Consider the following 16,551-nt stretch of genomic DNA (forward strand, 5'->3'; position numbering starts at 1 on the left):
AACACTCTAAATAATATCCTGTCTTCATTACACATCCACAAATACGATTCATTTACTCAGACCAACCGACAAGGGTACGGAAATAGAAACACACACACACACACACACACACCGACAAGGGTATGAAAATAGAAACACACACACACACATACACAAACAAACACACACACACACACACACATACACACACACACACACACACACACACACACACACACACACACACACACACACACACACACACACACACACCGGCTGCTAGAACCGAACGACGTGATGTATTTGTATTTGAGATGCAGCTTGCTTCTGAAGTGCAGACTCCTTCTCCACGCATCTTGCTGTGGTCTCATGTAACGAACGGTCAAGAAATTGGCGGTATTTTCCCGGCATAATCCGCCAGATGCATGTACACATAAACACATCATTACAAGAGCATGTTTCCATGTTGAGTAGTAACTGACGTCACTGAATCATTCACCAATGTTGTGTAAAATATATATGAAATTACTCATTGAGCAATTTAAAGTTCATATAATTTCATATAATTTTACACAGAAACTGCATACAGAAATATTATATTCAAACTCTTTGCATTATCAACAATGGATATTGTTGTCATCATAACAGAATTGAGAAATCTTAGTATAACAGTGTTATAGGTACTTATTTATATGCTCCATGCGGCCAAAAGTTTCTCAAAGTATCGGATACCATACTACTTTCATAATTACTATGGCAACCAAAACGAGGGATATTTCACAATTAATAAAACATTATTGACCAATTTATACCATATATAGATATACTGTGTTCCGTATTTCCCCAACTTTCTGATTTTAATTTTGAAGAGATACTACATATAAAGAATTGTAAATTTATTACCAAGGTAACCACAAACTCAGTACAAGTGTACGAAAGAAGAAACACGTCTGACTGGACTTTCCTTTAATATTTGTAAATGATACACAAAAAGCACTTGTAGTCCAAGAAGATGATAAGTTATACCGCCACCAACGCCAGAATCTCACAGCCTAGAATTCTAGTGAAAACACGAAGAAGCGTAGTATGGATACCTCAAGTAGATATGCAAACAAGACAAACAATTTTGTTATTGATACATCTGCTTTATTTATATACATACACGACGACAAGACCCCTTGTAATTTACAAAAAAAAAGAGAAATTGATCAGTTTAGTTTTGTGATAATTAGGATCACGAATTCAAACTAAATGAGGTAAGCTGAGGTAAATAATAGTTCCCATAGTATCAAACCAAATGTAACTGTATCTGTGTAAGCCATGACGCCAATATTCGTTACATCAATGGAAAATATGATGTGACGAGAATGCATAGACTCCATAATGTACACAGAACAGAAATCTAGAATTTATACAAGAGTATCTGATTTGACAACTTAGATATTCCACTATTGCATGAAGATATAAATTTATAAGTAATGCACACTTTTAAACTGTGTTTCCACTACGGTGTTACAGTTTACCCTTTGTGCAGAACTATGGTGGTCGTAGAACTTTCTCATCCAGTCTGTAAGATATGACGTCACGGTGTTAGGGCGCCCTCACGTATCGGCCCACCTCTCTCAAAGAAAGAGACGACCGTTCATGGCGAAACGGCACAACGTATCTTACAGTCTAGCTAATGATTATCATGTTATCCAAGGAACTCAGTTCATCGACTTGGTAACCCCAGCATGGGGCTGGCATTAACATGAATACCATCTCCACCGCTACCATCACCGTATCTTCGATAGCTTGATCACCAACTTGAACGCCGCCACATCCACCACCACCACCACTCGTCGGAGTCAACACCACTGACATGGCCGTAACCACAACCACCACCACCACCTTCAACTCCACGACCACCAAAAGTATCATGATGTCTATCAAAAGTGCATGTATTTTCACTTATTTGGCACCTATCACTAATGTACAAGAGCAAGTTGACTGACTCCTTTATATCACCCGTGATGTGACACGGGGTGGCGCTGCTCATAACAACCTGTTTGACCTCTTCCGGTGACAGTGATGGGTTTAATTGAAGTACAATTGCCGCAGCACCTGGAAAGGACAAGTTATAATAGTGTAAGAAGTGATTAAAATATACTATTACCCAACATATCATTTTCCTTCGAAACGAAGTGAGTATTGATTTGTTTGCCAGACGGCATTCATGGTATTGTTATTCCCCTGAAAGATCATGAGCTTGTCACTTACTGGCAACCTTGTGCAAGTATTGGTTTTGTTTCTTTACTTTATTTGTAAACTGGGGACAATTTCTTTTCTTATTTTGCTTTGGACTTACAATAAAAACAAGTTAAAACAAAAATAAAATATTTGAAAAATGATCACTTTCATTTAATTACCTGATACATGTGGAGTGGCCATTGAAGTTCCGGATAAAACAGCTAATGATGTAGGTGAGCTTATGTATGCACTAGTGATTCTTTCACCTGGGGCAAATATATCAACACATTCACCATAATTCGAAAACCAAGATATTTCATCTGTGTTGCCACTAGATGCAACTGTAATAACCTAAGAAGAAGAAGAAAAAATACAAGTTACGCAAAATAAAAAATAGTATTTCCGATAACCCAACCGACCCTAGTTTAAGCCCATATCATAAATATTGTTTTAAAGCAAAAGGGTAATATGGTAAGAATTCTATTCCCGTGTACACCTTCTTACCTTTGCCTAAAATGAAGTTACTTAACAAAAATCGTATTCCAGAGAAACCAGGTCTTTTTTGACTATAAAAGTAGTGCATAATGTGTTCGTCTACTTGACTTATAATTGTAATCATTTACTTTTTTTGCACCTCATCAAAAGAAGTGTTGTGACCGATACTCTTTGGGTCGAAGGAAATTTTTAAAAATTTAAAGTAAAATAAAATAAAATTCCACCCTACCTAAAGTTGTGTTATTGGAAACAAATGTTTTTATTTTGTTTTGTAGTATCAGTCTGTCTAATGCTTCTACTAAATTGACATGTAATGTACAAGGAATATATACAGAAACCAATGTTCTTGGTAACATATATATATCCTGAATTCGCTACCTCAACTAGTGGGTTCTTGGCTAATTTTATTAATATCATTTCTCTTATTTTTTGAAAGTGATTTTCAGGACTAACTGACATCAACCATAAAAGTACTTATGACATCGCCTTTATTCCTTTTCGAGAACCTGATAAATCTTGTTCTTAATGGTGTTAGTAGTAGAAAGTAGCCCGCATATGAAGTTGCAAATATGAATGCCAGATGTGTTTGTGGTGTTGGAGAACAAAATAATACTTGTGCTCTTGAGCATGGTACAACAGCAATCTGATGCAAACAAACAAACAAACAAACAAACAAACATGATATTTAGGGCAAACACATGTTCATGTCGCAGTGTAGGATCTCCAGCTGCAGACTACTCTAGAAGCACTTAGCATGAACAGTAACGTCAACATAGATAACATGTTGCGCTATATAAGACACGCCAAGGTAAATGAAATCATACCTGTGGAGAACTAGCTGGAGATTCTGTACACGCAGGTCCGTTACTATTACCGGCGGCAACCACTATAGTAAATCCTGCATCGGCTAGAAAGTTCACTGCTAAGTTTATAGTAGCTGAAAAATTTCCACCTATAGACATAGAGATCACTGCAGGTGTTGATGCGACCGCATAGACCTCTTCCATTCCTAGAGGAGAAAGTAGACAGTTGTGCTAGCATGTATAATTTGTGTTAAAAAGCGTGAACATATGACTTTCCATCGTCAGAAATTTTGTACATGTTTGTGCACTGCGACGTGTTGTGTTATCACTCTGAGAAGTGGTTGATAGGACCGGCCTGACAGGGTGGCCTGGCACGTCGTATCTGGCAGAGTAAGAAAGCCATTGCCTCTATTCACAAAATTTCTTCTCATCTTAAAATCATCTCGATTCAAATATTACAAGATCATACGTCTATGTTAAGAATTGTCCAATACGAAGTGTTTGTAGGCCAACATCATGTGGCGTATTTTTTGAATTTGTAACTAACTCATTGATCTGAAATCCATGGGCATGTTTCTGGGGATGCATAAATGAATTGATATGATATGATGACCCACTGTTTGTATGCAAATTAGATCTAGACTTGTGACTTTTAGTTGACCAACCGAAATAATATGCAAATTGATGTGTTCATAATCTTACCTATCAGAGTATGTAATGAAGATCCAGTACCATTACAATTCAAAATACGTACTCCCCAAAGATTCACGTTCTTGGCAACACCATATGTACGACCTCCAATCGTACCAGCACAGTGTGTTCCATGACCATGACAGTCACCGTTGGGGGCCTAGTAGAGAATATAAACTTGGTGACAACAAATCACACAACAAAATGGATTTGTACACTTGATGTAATGAGACGTGTAGTGAGACTTATGTGTCCACAACTCTAGCCTAGCCTAGCTTAGCCTAGCCTAGCCTACTCTACTCTACTCTACTCAACTCTACCCTACCCTACCCTACCCTACTCAACTCTACTCTTCCCTACTCTACTCTACTCTACTCTACTCTACTCTACTCTACTCTACCCTACCCTACTCTACTCTACTCAACTCTACTCTTCCCTACTCTACTCTACTCTACTCTACTCTACTCTACTCAACTCTACCCTACCCTACCCTATTCAACTCTAATCTTCCCTATTCTACTCTACTCTACTCTACTCTACTCTACTCTACTCTACTCTACTCCACTCCACTCTACTCTACCCTACCCTACTCTACTCAACTCTACTCTACCCTACCCTACCCTACCCTACTCTACTCTACTCTACTCCACTCCACTACACTCTACTCTATTCTACTCTACTCTACTCTACCCTACCCTACCCTACCCTACCCTACCCTAATTTACTTTACTTTACTTTAAATTACTTTTACTTTACTTTACCTGTATAAATACTTTACCTATAATAACAATTTACAAGAAATGTAAACTTACAGGTTCCTCAAAGGCATCAAAGAATGGTTTTGCTCTTCCTTCGAACTCTTCATGATCATAACGAATACCAGTATCAAATATGTACACGTCTACACCAGTCCCATCACCTGTAAGAATTAATATTAATAGATACATTCATAGATACAAGTACATCGATGCATAGATAAATTCATGCATGCATGCATACATACATACACATACATACACTCACATGCATACATACATACATACATACACACATACATACATACCTACCTACATACATACATACATACATACATACACACATACATACATACATACATACATACATACATACATACATACATAGGTTGGAAATGGCAAGCATTATTATGGCTGTTGACGGTGACAATGTTATTATTATTACCTGCTGGATTATAATTGTCATCTAATGGAAGATTTCTCTGGTCTATTCTATCCAAACCCCAAGAGCCAACATCTTCATGAACATAATCATAGGCATGTATTACAGTGTCAGCCTCAATATAGTCGACTTCACTATATGCCCTAATCTGTTGAAATATACCGAAACATATCGATGTTATCGTTTCATTAAAATAATGACAACATGAAAAAAACTACATGTTGACCAAAACTGTTAAGCTTAGTAGATCGCAAGCAGTGTGAAAGTTTTCAATCTGAACGTTCAATCTGGCTTGTCGACGATCCTTATCAGCCAATTCAGTAGTTTCAGCTAATATTTTTGTGGTGTGTGTGTGTGTGTGTGTGTGTGTGTGTGTGTGTGTGTGTGTGTGTGTGTGTGTGTGTGTGTGAGAGAGAGAGAGAGAGAGGGAGAGAGAGAGAGAGAGCATATGTTATGTCACGTTTTTACGTTTAACTTACTAGATAGTATTTATCTTCAAGTAAGACGCAAAACTCTAGAATTCAAACAAATGTAATAGTGAAAGCAGGCTTACCATTTCCATTGTCTCTTCTTCCATCTCTGCCGAAAAACCATTAAAGATCTTCTCAAATTTTTTAACTTTGTTTAGTCTACCCAAAGGAACTCGGTCAATAAGATTCCGTGATTCAAATTTGTCATGATGTTCCTGGTATTAATGAGAATAAATACATTATTGGCAATTGCAAAATAGAATATCAACACTCTGTGAACGTAATTACGACATTTTTGTAAACAAGTGAGGACTCAAGAGTTTTATCGATGAGGGGGCTGTCGTACATTTTCATCAAACGTTCAGACCGTGAAGTCGTTGGATGTTTCAAATCATTTTAACAGTTATACAACTTTTTGGCTCGTCTCTATTGTTCAAACCATGCTCTCTTTTTCTGTTACCGTACACTTTTCACTCATTAATTATAAATTCAAGTTAATCGGACCGCTTTCAACAACGAAAAGGGCCGCTACAAGTTAACTCAAACAAAGAAAGAGTCCACACCAAGTTAACCCAAAGAAAGAAAGAGTCCGCAGTTTAGTTATTCTTAACAATTGGGAATATATCAATGTTAACGAGGTAATACAAAATGAAACAATCTGACAGGTGTACACAACCAATGAAAACAAAGAAGCTCGAAACCAGGTGAAGTGCATTTAATTCCAGTCATAATGAAAATACAATACACAATTCAAAATGTAATTTGAATCTTCGTGTTCTCTTTGACTACATTTATTGTAACTGGTGACGATTCAACAATCGAATCCTTCGATGCAGTGTTACATTCAACAGTCTCACTGGAACCTCTTTCAGAAAGACGTAGGGTAGATCCTACCTGCACTTCTTTCCATACAGTAACACCCCATCGTGTCGCCTTGCGAGTGGCTGGTGGAACACGTGCTTTCTGGTATTCCTCCACTTTGGTGTTGTCAACCGGAGGTAGAAACCGAAATTCTTTTTGTATGTCAGTTAACTTAAAATCTTCAGCATCATCTACGTCGACCTGGGATAGAAAATATTCCCTATCCCAATTGACTACAGACTTTTGGAGCGACATAATACGGGAACGAACGAACACTTCGACGACGGTTCGACTGTGGTGTCTGACTACGAGACACAATGCTGCCACACCCCGAATACACACGCGTGTCTAATTATAATACTACCACCTGTTAAACTAAAATGTTCTATTTTTGATTGGCTAAACTCAGTGTTCTCAATTCAAGCAAATGACAACGTGTTGTAAAACAGTCCCATCAATTGTAATTTACATAACGTGCTGCTGCGTTCATTGCCAGGGAGGAAGTCGCTTGAAAACTACAAAACTCGCCAAATTCGCTGTATAACTTCGTTATAGTACGTGTCCTCGGACATTTACTGTTTTTATTCGGACAGTTTTGGTTAACCCATCAGTTATTTTGTCCGAGGCGCAAAACTGTCCGAATAAAAACAGTAAATGTCCGAGGACACGTACTATAACTATAAGTTATTTACCACATTTATCCTAACTCCCAACTTTTCTTTTTTCCAAAATGGCACGGATCGTCTTTTTGTAAACATTTTTATTTTTCACTTTTTTGCGTTTTTATTTTCCGTTAGGAATGTTATGTTATGTTATGCGTCTGTCTGTCTGTCTGTCTGTCTGTCTGTCTGTCTGTCTGTCTGTCTGTCTGTGTGAACGGCATCTCAAAAAATACTGCGACATCATTCTAATGAAACTTGGTACACCTCTACCTTATGCTAATTGTCAGAACTGAATAGGTTTTGGTAAACGTCGCATGAATTTTAATGAGTCATTTGCATAATTAACACTTTTGGTAATTATGCTATATCTTAAGAATGCACACTGGTCAAATATCAGGTGATCCGTGAAACCATGTCTTGATGTAGCCAGTTTAATTGAAAGCCGGAGGTTTCAGAAACACGTTGGAAGTACATGTATAGTACATGTAAGCAGGGCTTGTTTGCAAGATTTCAAAGTTGTATAAGTTAGTGATATCTTATCTTCCAGGGCGATTATGTAAGTTGATAGCAGTAATTAATATAAGTGTACAGAAGATAAAATTAATAAGAATACGTCTACCTGGAGTGAATATAATCCAGTTGATTAACAAAAGTGTAACCTTGATCTGTCATTTTGGTCAAAATCTTACCTTGAGAACCACAATGTATGTCCTTGGTGTAACTGTCATCATTGCGTCATCTTTGTCGAATATTGGTTCAAGAGGGACTCCTGTTGTAAATGATAACGAGGAAACTACCACCAATAAGCTGGTAAGTTTGATTGACATCCTGTCTTTCAGCTATAGCTGTAGAGAAAACCACACACAGAATTACTGTATGTATGTATGTATGTATGTATGTATGTATGTATGTATGTATGTATGTATGTATGTATGCATGCATGCATGCATGCATGCATGCATGTATGCATGTATGTATGTATGTATGTATGTATGTATGTATGTATGTATGTATGTATGTATGTATGTAGGTCTGGATGTGTGTATGTATGCGTTCGAATGTGTGTATGTGTATGTGTATGTGTATGTGTGTGTGTGTGTGTGTGTGTGTGTGTGTGTGTGTGTGTGTGTGTGTGTGTGTGTGTGTGTGTGTGTGTGTGTGTGTGTTTTGAGCGATCATCAGTCTTATAAAGGGACACAGTCCAGAACCGAGTTTTATTGTTATTTCACCTTATTTGAAAAATGTTACAAGGGTAAGTATTTTTAGTCACGGATGTGGATCTAAAATATTTATAGATTATTCACAGGTGTGTTGTCTTTTTATGATATTGAAGTGTTCCTCCATTAGTGAATGATATCTTAAGAGTATACTTGTATACATCCATTAATCTGGTTACATCTTAGCCTTCCTTGTTATATTGAGGTTATAACAATATGCCAAAGATTAACACGTTGTACAGATAATACGTCATCAAAATAACCATATGATCTGAGATGAACGTATATACATGTTTATTGTGGTGACCGTATCTATCTTAATATCATAAAACAAAGGGGTGCATGTCGTAGCAAGTTTACATTTCCGTCATTGAATATTGGAATTTTAATGCCATTGTCAATGAACGCCAATTTGCATACATCCTAACGCGAACAATAAGTTCGACTCGTGTTTTTATGAGTTGTAACGCCAACGAATAAACGACGTACAACCAATAAAATAAGTGATAAAAGTACATTGTCAGATACCTATGTAAAATAATGTGTTGAATCTAGAACTATGATAGCCAATGAACACAACTTTATGTATTACAAATAGGCATGTTCTTTGGAATGATAGTGACGTCAGAACTTGTGACGATTCGTAAGTCAAAGTACAATGGTATTTTACAGAAATAGAAGAGCTGTTACTACTATTTTGTCTAAATCGGTGTCTAAACATTATTATTGTTCAGTCTGTAGATTGTAGTTTAGACATTATAGTGATAATAGTTGTATATGGCATAATAAAGAAATGGTTGATTGGGATAGCCGGTCTTCTGATCCCACAGAAAAGTACAATTCATGTTTGTAATTGTTTATGGCGTGGGAGCAGGCCATACATTACTAAGACATGTATCTAGAGCTGGATATAAAAAGTGCGTTCAGTTAGAATGTGTCTATCTGTATACACACAACATTCATTCGGGGAAGAAACGTTCAGCCCCTCGTCCTGTTCTCATCTGGGACATGATAAGGTAGAATTACCTCTCCGGTCACTTACCTTCATTAGATATGGTATGGAGGACGTCAACATAGAAATGTTCTGGACTTAGAAAGGTCGGCAAAGAGGGACGGATTCGGTCAGACTGCTAACAACGCCTCGGTCTTCTGATACTAATGAAGTCAAACTCTATACCAAGTGATCATAAATGAATTATGAATATTAATAATGAGCCAGTGCTTTGTGTGCGTGGTAGTGATGTAACGGCATCGATGCGTGTCAAACGTGTATACACACAACATGTTTTGTCTAAGAATAGCACTTTCACTATATCCGTTAATAAGGTGATAGCCATCATAGTATTTTACGTTTTTGTGTTGACGAACTGTGCAAGACCGGAGCTTGTGTGATGTATTTCAGTATTATTACTTGCCTATTTCTGTATGTCTGTCTGTCAGTCTGTCTGTCTGTCTGTCTGTCTGTCTGTCTGTTTATATGCTTACCAACTTTAACCTTGAACTCTCACAGTTCGACCCATTCTGACATTCTGTCCCATCACCATTATTTGAGACTACTAAATCCATGTAATGATTATACTTAGCAATAAGAGGTCGCTTTCTTTAGTGCAAGCCTCTCTTTGTTTACGATTTGCCATAAATAGCATAAATTTATAAGAAATCATGGCAGTACAGTGATATATGCGGGTAGTATAGTGACATTGTTCAACTCAGAGGCGGCCAGTGTTACCATGTGACATGATATCATTATATAATGATTGTGTGACGGTTTTTTTGTTTTTTGGTGGTTTTTTTTTTTTTTTGGGGGGGGGGGGGTGCTTATCCTCAAATATTTAGACGGGTGTTTGTCGCCCTAGTTCAAAACATCTATCGATGTAAACTTGCTCCAAAGACATATCCATTAATAGGGGAAATCATCCAGTCAGTTACCTTAATTCTGATGCCGTGAATGTTTTTTTTAACAACATGAAGATCATTTCCCATGTTATTGGCCTCATGATTAGAGAAGTTTCAGATGAAAAGGGATATGTAGGGATCTATTTCATGGAAAATTGATCACTTTGGGCTGCACATCCGTAACTATGCTTTATTTCGGAGTACCACGCCTCCTCCCACCTTCCTGGCATAGGCTTAATGTATGATTTCACGTTGTTAATTATTTTTGATTGAATAGAACAATAGCGGTCGTTGCCATGTTTTTATTACACTACAAATACACTAATGATTCATTCATCCACCCTTTAATCTAACCCAACTACCAACCAACCAACCAACCAACCAACCAATCAACCCACCTATACTAGTTAGTTCAAATTAAACTAGTGAACATTGGCAAGGGGGCATCAGTTTACATAAACATCAACAAATTGGTAGGACAAACAATGGTAAAAAAAAACATGGTCAGTTTATAGAGTATACTTTATTCAATCATATAGTGTAATTATACATTTCAACAACCAATCAGATGCATTGATATATGTCAACGACCTATCAGATGCATTGATACATTTTAACGATCAATCAGAGGTATTGATACATCTGAACGACCAATCAGAGGTATCAATACATTTAAATGACTAATCAGATGCATATTAACGACCAATAAGATTTAGCAATGCATATCAACGACCAATCAAATCAAGGCTGAGCTGGATCTCTGCTGTACAACAGCAGGTTTGGTGTACCTTCTGCTTCTTTGCCATCTATTACTTTGTTGACACTAGCGTCGTTTTGAATCGCAGTTTTGACCTCAGCCGGTGTTGACTCTGGCTTTAGGCCGAAATGAACCGCTGCAACACCTGAGAACAAAATACATACATTTACGTTCATTCACTGGCAGTACTCCAGAGTGGGAAAGAGCCATATAAACACCAACATTATTAAAATTATTAATATACAATAGAGGTAAAAAAAGAAATTAAGCCGTATTCACCACATCAGATTTTAATCAGATTGGATGGGGTCAAATTGAACTAGTTGTTCATGTGATAGCTATTCTACGATAATCAACCTGCTTCTTTGATTCATGCGTTCAGCTCCTGTTTCCTTATTTTTTATGAGTTTTTTTTAATTTGAAAGATTAAAAAATGTAATAATAATAGTGCATACGCAGTAATTGTTATAAGACAGCTGGCATACAATGGGCTTGGTGTATGAAATATGGGAAACTATCCATGCATACATAATTTTATGCTTACTGATGTATCTAACATAGAATATTTTGAATGATTTGAGACAGTACTGCCTCATTAAGTAAATTAAAGTGGATGTTCTTGTTCGGGTGAATAGACATCATTAATTGATAATGTGCTCTACAACCTAGCTAATTCGTCATAACTCAGCTAGTGTCGGTGGCTGAGTGGTTAAACCACTTGCCTCTTACCACTGCGGTCGGGGTTCGATTAAATTTATCACGCTGTAAGTAAGAAGAGTGTCGTTCAGTTTGACTCTACCGAACAACTCAGGTTTTCCCCGGGTACTCCGGTTTCCTTCTGCATTAACACTGAACCCATGAGGTATGGCCCTCACTGGACTTCTTTGGAGACAAGTGTTTATATGCTTGAAGAACTATCTATTATGAATAAAGATTATTAGTTCGTCATAACATAACTTCAGACAAAAGAGCCACTTGGAGTGTCAGTCATCTAGCTACTACCAAACTAGAGGGACCGTGGAGTTTCAATTAGGCGGCAGGATGTTTTTTATGTCTCACAAAACGTTTTTTGTTACAAATTACATAAAACAAAATACAGATACCGATAGTGCACAGACACAAAATGATACATTTTATCTCTTTCTGATAAAACAAGGATGATGCAAATACAACTGTTACAATGTTTATGTGTCATTCTTCCCCTCCTGCTCCCAAGGGAAAGAAGTGTGTAAGAACAGCTTTTCACAAGAACAACTGCTCCTGCAACTTGATACGTAGTCTAATCAATTCAAACAGCAAGCTCAAACAAAATTCCCTGTAATGCATCCAAGCTCTAATGCTTGTTTTCCTTACTTGTATTTTAGTCAAGTCATTTCATGTCGCATGTATTTACAGTTTGTCGCTAATGATATCATATTGCAAAGGTGTTATCAAGAAACATAGAAATGTTTAAAATATTGACAAAATTTGCGAATATTTGTTAAATATTGACAATGATCAATGGTAAATGTGGTCAAATTGTCATGATATACTAAGCTTCATTAACTTGCCTCTTTTTTACTTTAAATTACTCGTTTTCTTCAAACCTTATCGAATGACGCAGACTATTACATGTACAGTGTATTCTGGGTATTTAAAAAAGATGTAAGAACAGTTACTTACCTGCCACGTGAGGGCATGCCATAGAGGTTCCACTCATAGTTGCAGAACCGTTAGGGTCAGAGTTGTGACAACTAACGATATTAGATCCAGGGGCCCAAACATCTTGACACGTACCGAAGTTAGAGTAGAGTGCTCTACGATCGTTAATGGTGGTCGCACCAACTGATATTGTCTAGAGGAAGTCACGTGATGATCGTAGGATTAGTATACTTCACAACCAGAAAATATTTTACTATGCAACACAATTCCCAAACATATATATATAAGAATTTTTTTTTTACACATAGGCCATTTTCAATTTCGACATAGTACTGTATTTTCTGTCGTCCATATAATACACAAATCTATCGAATTACTTATTTTACCAGTGATGGAAAAACAACATATACACAATGTAATCCACAATCATTTCATAACAAACACTCGTGATATTTATGTGCTTCATAACTACTCGTCTTCGATTCGTAGTTTCAAGGCCCTTTATGTTACTCATATTTTCGTCGGCAGTGTGAAGGCAAACGTTTGGGACTGATATTTCATTATTGTCCGGTTATTCCACAAATACATTATTTTCTGTCGTTTGTTTTGTTAATGTCTGTCACTAGACCAACATTTTACTTCTATCAAAAACACATCAAATAAATATCGACTTGTGTGTGTTTAAAAAAAAATCATGGTTAATCATAGCAATTGCAATTGTTTATATTATGAATGGAGGAAAAGAGCGACACAGATGCGTCAGAAAACATGCACAAGTGAAAACACGACTTTCTACAGTTCAAACAACAAACACCCATTGTCCAGCCAAAAAATCAGCCGCTCTAAAAATCGCTCAATCACTCAAACAATCAGTCAGTCAGTCAGTCAGTCAGTCAGTCAGTCAACCAATCAATCAATCAATCAATCAATCAATCAATCAATCAATCAATCAATCAATCAATCAATCAATCAATCAATCGGTCTGTCTGTCAGTCGTTCGGTCAGTCGGTCACGCAGTCACTTACCCTTCGGTTTCTTTGGGGTGATTTAAAGCACGCATCCTGATTATCATTACCAGATGACGTCACTGCCACAAACCCACGATCAATGACGTAATCAGCTGCTTCATCGACGATAGTGGAATCCACATAACTGAAAGACATTGACAAAACTCCCGGAAGATCGCCATTGTCACCAACGTAAGTAATACCATAGGCAGCATCAGAGGCAGACCCCAATCCTTGACAATTATAGATGCGAACCGCTTTCAGTAAACAGTTATTTGCTACCCCGTATATGTTTCCTCCAACTGTGCCAGCACAGTGACTTCCATGGCCGTGGCAGTCCCCTCCCTGTCACGTAAAACAAGCATAAAAACGAGGTAAAATAAGAAGTTGATCCATGAGTAATCTTTCGAAGATATTGATGGCAAGAAAACGAGATGAATAATTTCATTTCGTCTCCTTAGATTGCCAACTAATACTGTGCTCTATAACTGATAACAAGATCTCGGTAACCCACAGGTGCTTACATTTTTGTACATCATGCAAAAAAAGCAAGTAAAACATAATGTCGTCTGGCTTGACAAAAATCTCACTAATTTTGATCGTCTTGTTAACAAATATCTTACTAGCATTGCTACATTTTATCGTCTTGGTTGACAACAATCTATATTTTTTTGTCTGGCGCGACATAAGTTTTATAGCATTGCTACATTTTCTCGCCTGGTTATATTTGACGAAAATCCTACCAACATTGCTACATTTCACAGTCTGTTTAGTGAATAGTACTGGTGGCATTGTTACATTTGGTTACATTTGTGACTGACGACATTTAGAATCGAGTCATGTACTCATCAAGCCATGCAAGCAGGGTTATGTCAGTCGTATTTTATACTCACCGGGTTGTTACCTCCTATTAAGTCAAGGAATTCCCCAGCTCGGCCACCGTAGTCATTATGGTCATAGAAAATACCAGTGTCGACCACATATACAGTTACGCCAGTCCCATCGCCTTGGGTATGAATAACGAAACAGGAACAACAAAATAATATATAAAACATAACAATAACGATAATAATTTATACCTTATGAGACAATACGTTCTAGAAACGCCGACCTCAATAACTTATTATTATATAGATATATACTATTATTAGATAGATATAATATAATATAATATATATATATATATATAGATAGATAGATAGATAGATAGATAGATAGATAGATAGATAGATAGATACTATATTTTTTTAGAGAGATAGAGAGATAAAGAGATAGAGACAGAAACAGAGAAAGAGAAAGAGACAGGGTGAGGGAAACAGAGGGAGACAGAGCTAGAGACAGACACAAAGAGGGGGTAGGAACAGAAAAAGTAATTTGTCAAAAATTAGGGTCAAAATTATACACTCAATTGTTTTACCTTCAGGATAAAACTCATCATCCAATGGTAGATCTCGTTGGTCTGTTCTATCTAATCCCCAACTTGCAACCTGGTCTAGAGAGCCAATCTGATCCTGTTCAATTCGAAGAACTTCATCGAAAGAGCGTATCTATAGACGAAGGAATTGAAAGTAATTGAAAGGAAAGCAACAAAACATTATGAAGTGACAAACAAATGTTAGAGATTATTAAACAGGGAGTATGTAACCTTTGAACTTACAACATGTCGTATACGTAGTTGCTTTGCTTTGCTATTGATACTTACAAAGTCCAATCCTTGTAGACCAATGTTTACAACGAAGGCATTTAGTCCTTTTAAAATCCATCCAAATTCAACATCAACAACAAAAGCCTTGGTACGCGTCATTACATCTTGTAAATTAGCATCTTTCTGGAGTAAAGGTCAGAAAAAGAGGGCGTCAGTATAATCAAAGTTCAGACATTGTTCTAAAGTGGCGCACGAGATATCGTTTACATCGAAATTTTACAAATCTTATGATTTGACAAAGATACATACATATATGTGCATAGATAGATAGATAGATAGATAGATAGATAGATAGATAGATAGATAGATAGATAGATAGATAGATAGATAGATAGATAGATAGATAGATAGACATACATACATACGTACATACATACATACATACATACATACATACATACATACATACATACATACATACAGACGGACGGACGGACGGACGGACGGACAGACAGACAGACATACATACATACATACATACATACACACACATATACATACATACATACATACATACATACATACATACATACATACATTTATGATTCTAGACAATCTGAATTGTATTGTACACCCATGTTACATAACACAAGAAATACCATTTGAATATGCAAATGTTAAAATGAACACACTTACTTTTAGAGATACAATATACTTATTAGGTATGGCAATGTCTTTCTCAGCATATTTGACTGGGGCTAAAGCTGCAGCTCCAAATATTAACACGGAAAGCACGACAATAAACTTCATTATCCTATATCAGTAAAAAGAAACGGTCAATTACTTATAAAAAGACATTGTATCTGTTAATTAGTGGTCAGTATTATCCATAGGTAGTGTAGTGACAAGTTAATTTTTGAACGAAAGTTTTTGAATCTGTCACCATTTTGAACTGTGCTGGTTGTACCATTTCTGCAATCAGACAACCACAATATATTCACT

At 36.8% G+C, this 16,551-nt stretch overlaps 2 protein-coding genes across 2 annotated transcripts; both read right to left on the bottom strand.

Annotated features, from left to right (window-relative positions):
• Window positions 1-1,777: 1,777 nt before the first annotated feature.
• LOC144451729 (extracellular serine proteinase-like) lies at window positions 1,778-9,740 on the bottom strand. The gene is made up of 9 exons (XM_078142632.1): window positions 9,646-9,740; window positions 8,076-8,231; window positions 5,947-6,078; window positions 5,397-5,541; window positions 5,009-5,115; window positions 4,209-4,356; window positions 3,528-3,712; window positions 2,388-2,559; window positions 1,778-2,082 (listed from the first exon to the last, which is right to left on the bottom strand). The coding sequence occupies exons 2-9, from the start codon at window positions 8,211-8,213 to the stop codon at window positions 1,778-1,780; spliced, it is 1,332 nt and encodes a 443-aa protein (XP_077998758.1). The 5' UTR covers window positions 8,214-8,231; window positions 9,646-9,740.
• A 1,500-nt stretch (window positions 9,741-11,240) lies between these two features.
• Window positions 11,241-16,359, bottom strand: LOC144451730 (aqualysin-1-like). Its single transcript, XM_078142633.1, has 7 exons — window positions 16,246-16,359; window positions 15,607-15,732; window positions 15,322-15,451; window positions 14,798-14,910; window positions 13,923-14,249; window positions 12,919-13,090; window positions 11,241-11,401 (listed from the first exon to the last, which is right to left on the bottom strand). Exons 1-7 carry the CDS (start codon window positions 16,357-16,359, stop codon window positions 11,241-11,243), a joined length of 1,143 nt encoding a protein of 380 aa, XP_077998759.1.
• Window positions 16,360-16,551: the final 192 nt, after the last annotated feature.

This window comes from Glandiceps talaboti, chromosome 21 (genome assembly GCF_964340395.1).
Source record: "Glandiceps talaboti chromosome 21, keGlaTala1.1, whole genome shotgun sequence".
In the NCBI taxonomy this organism is placed as follows: Eukaryota; Metazoa; Hemichordata; class Enteropneusta; family Spengelidae; genus Glandiceps; species Glandiceps talaboti.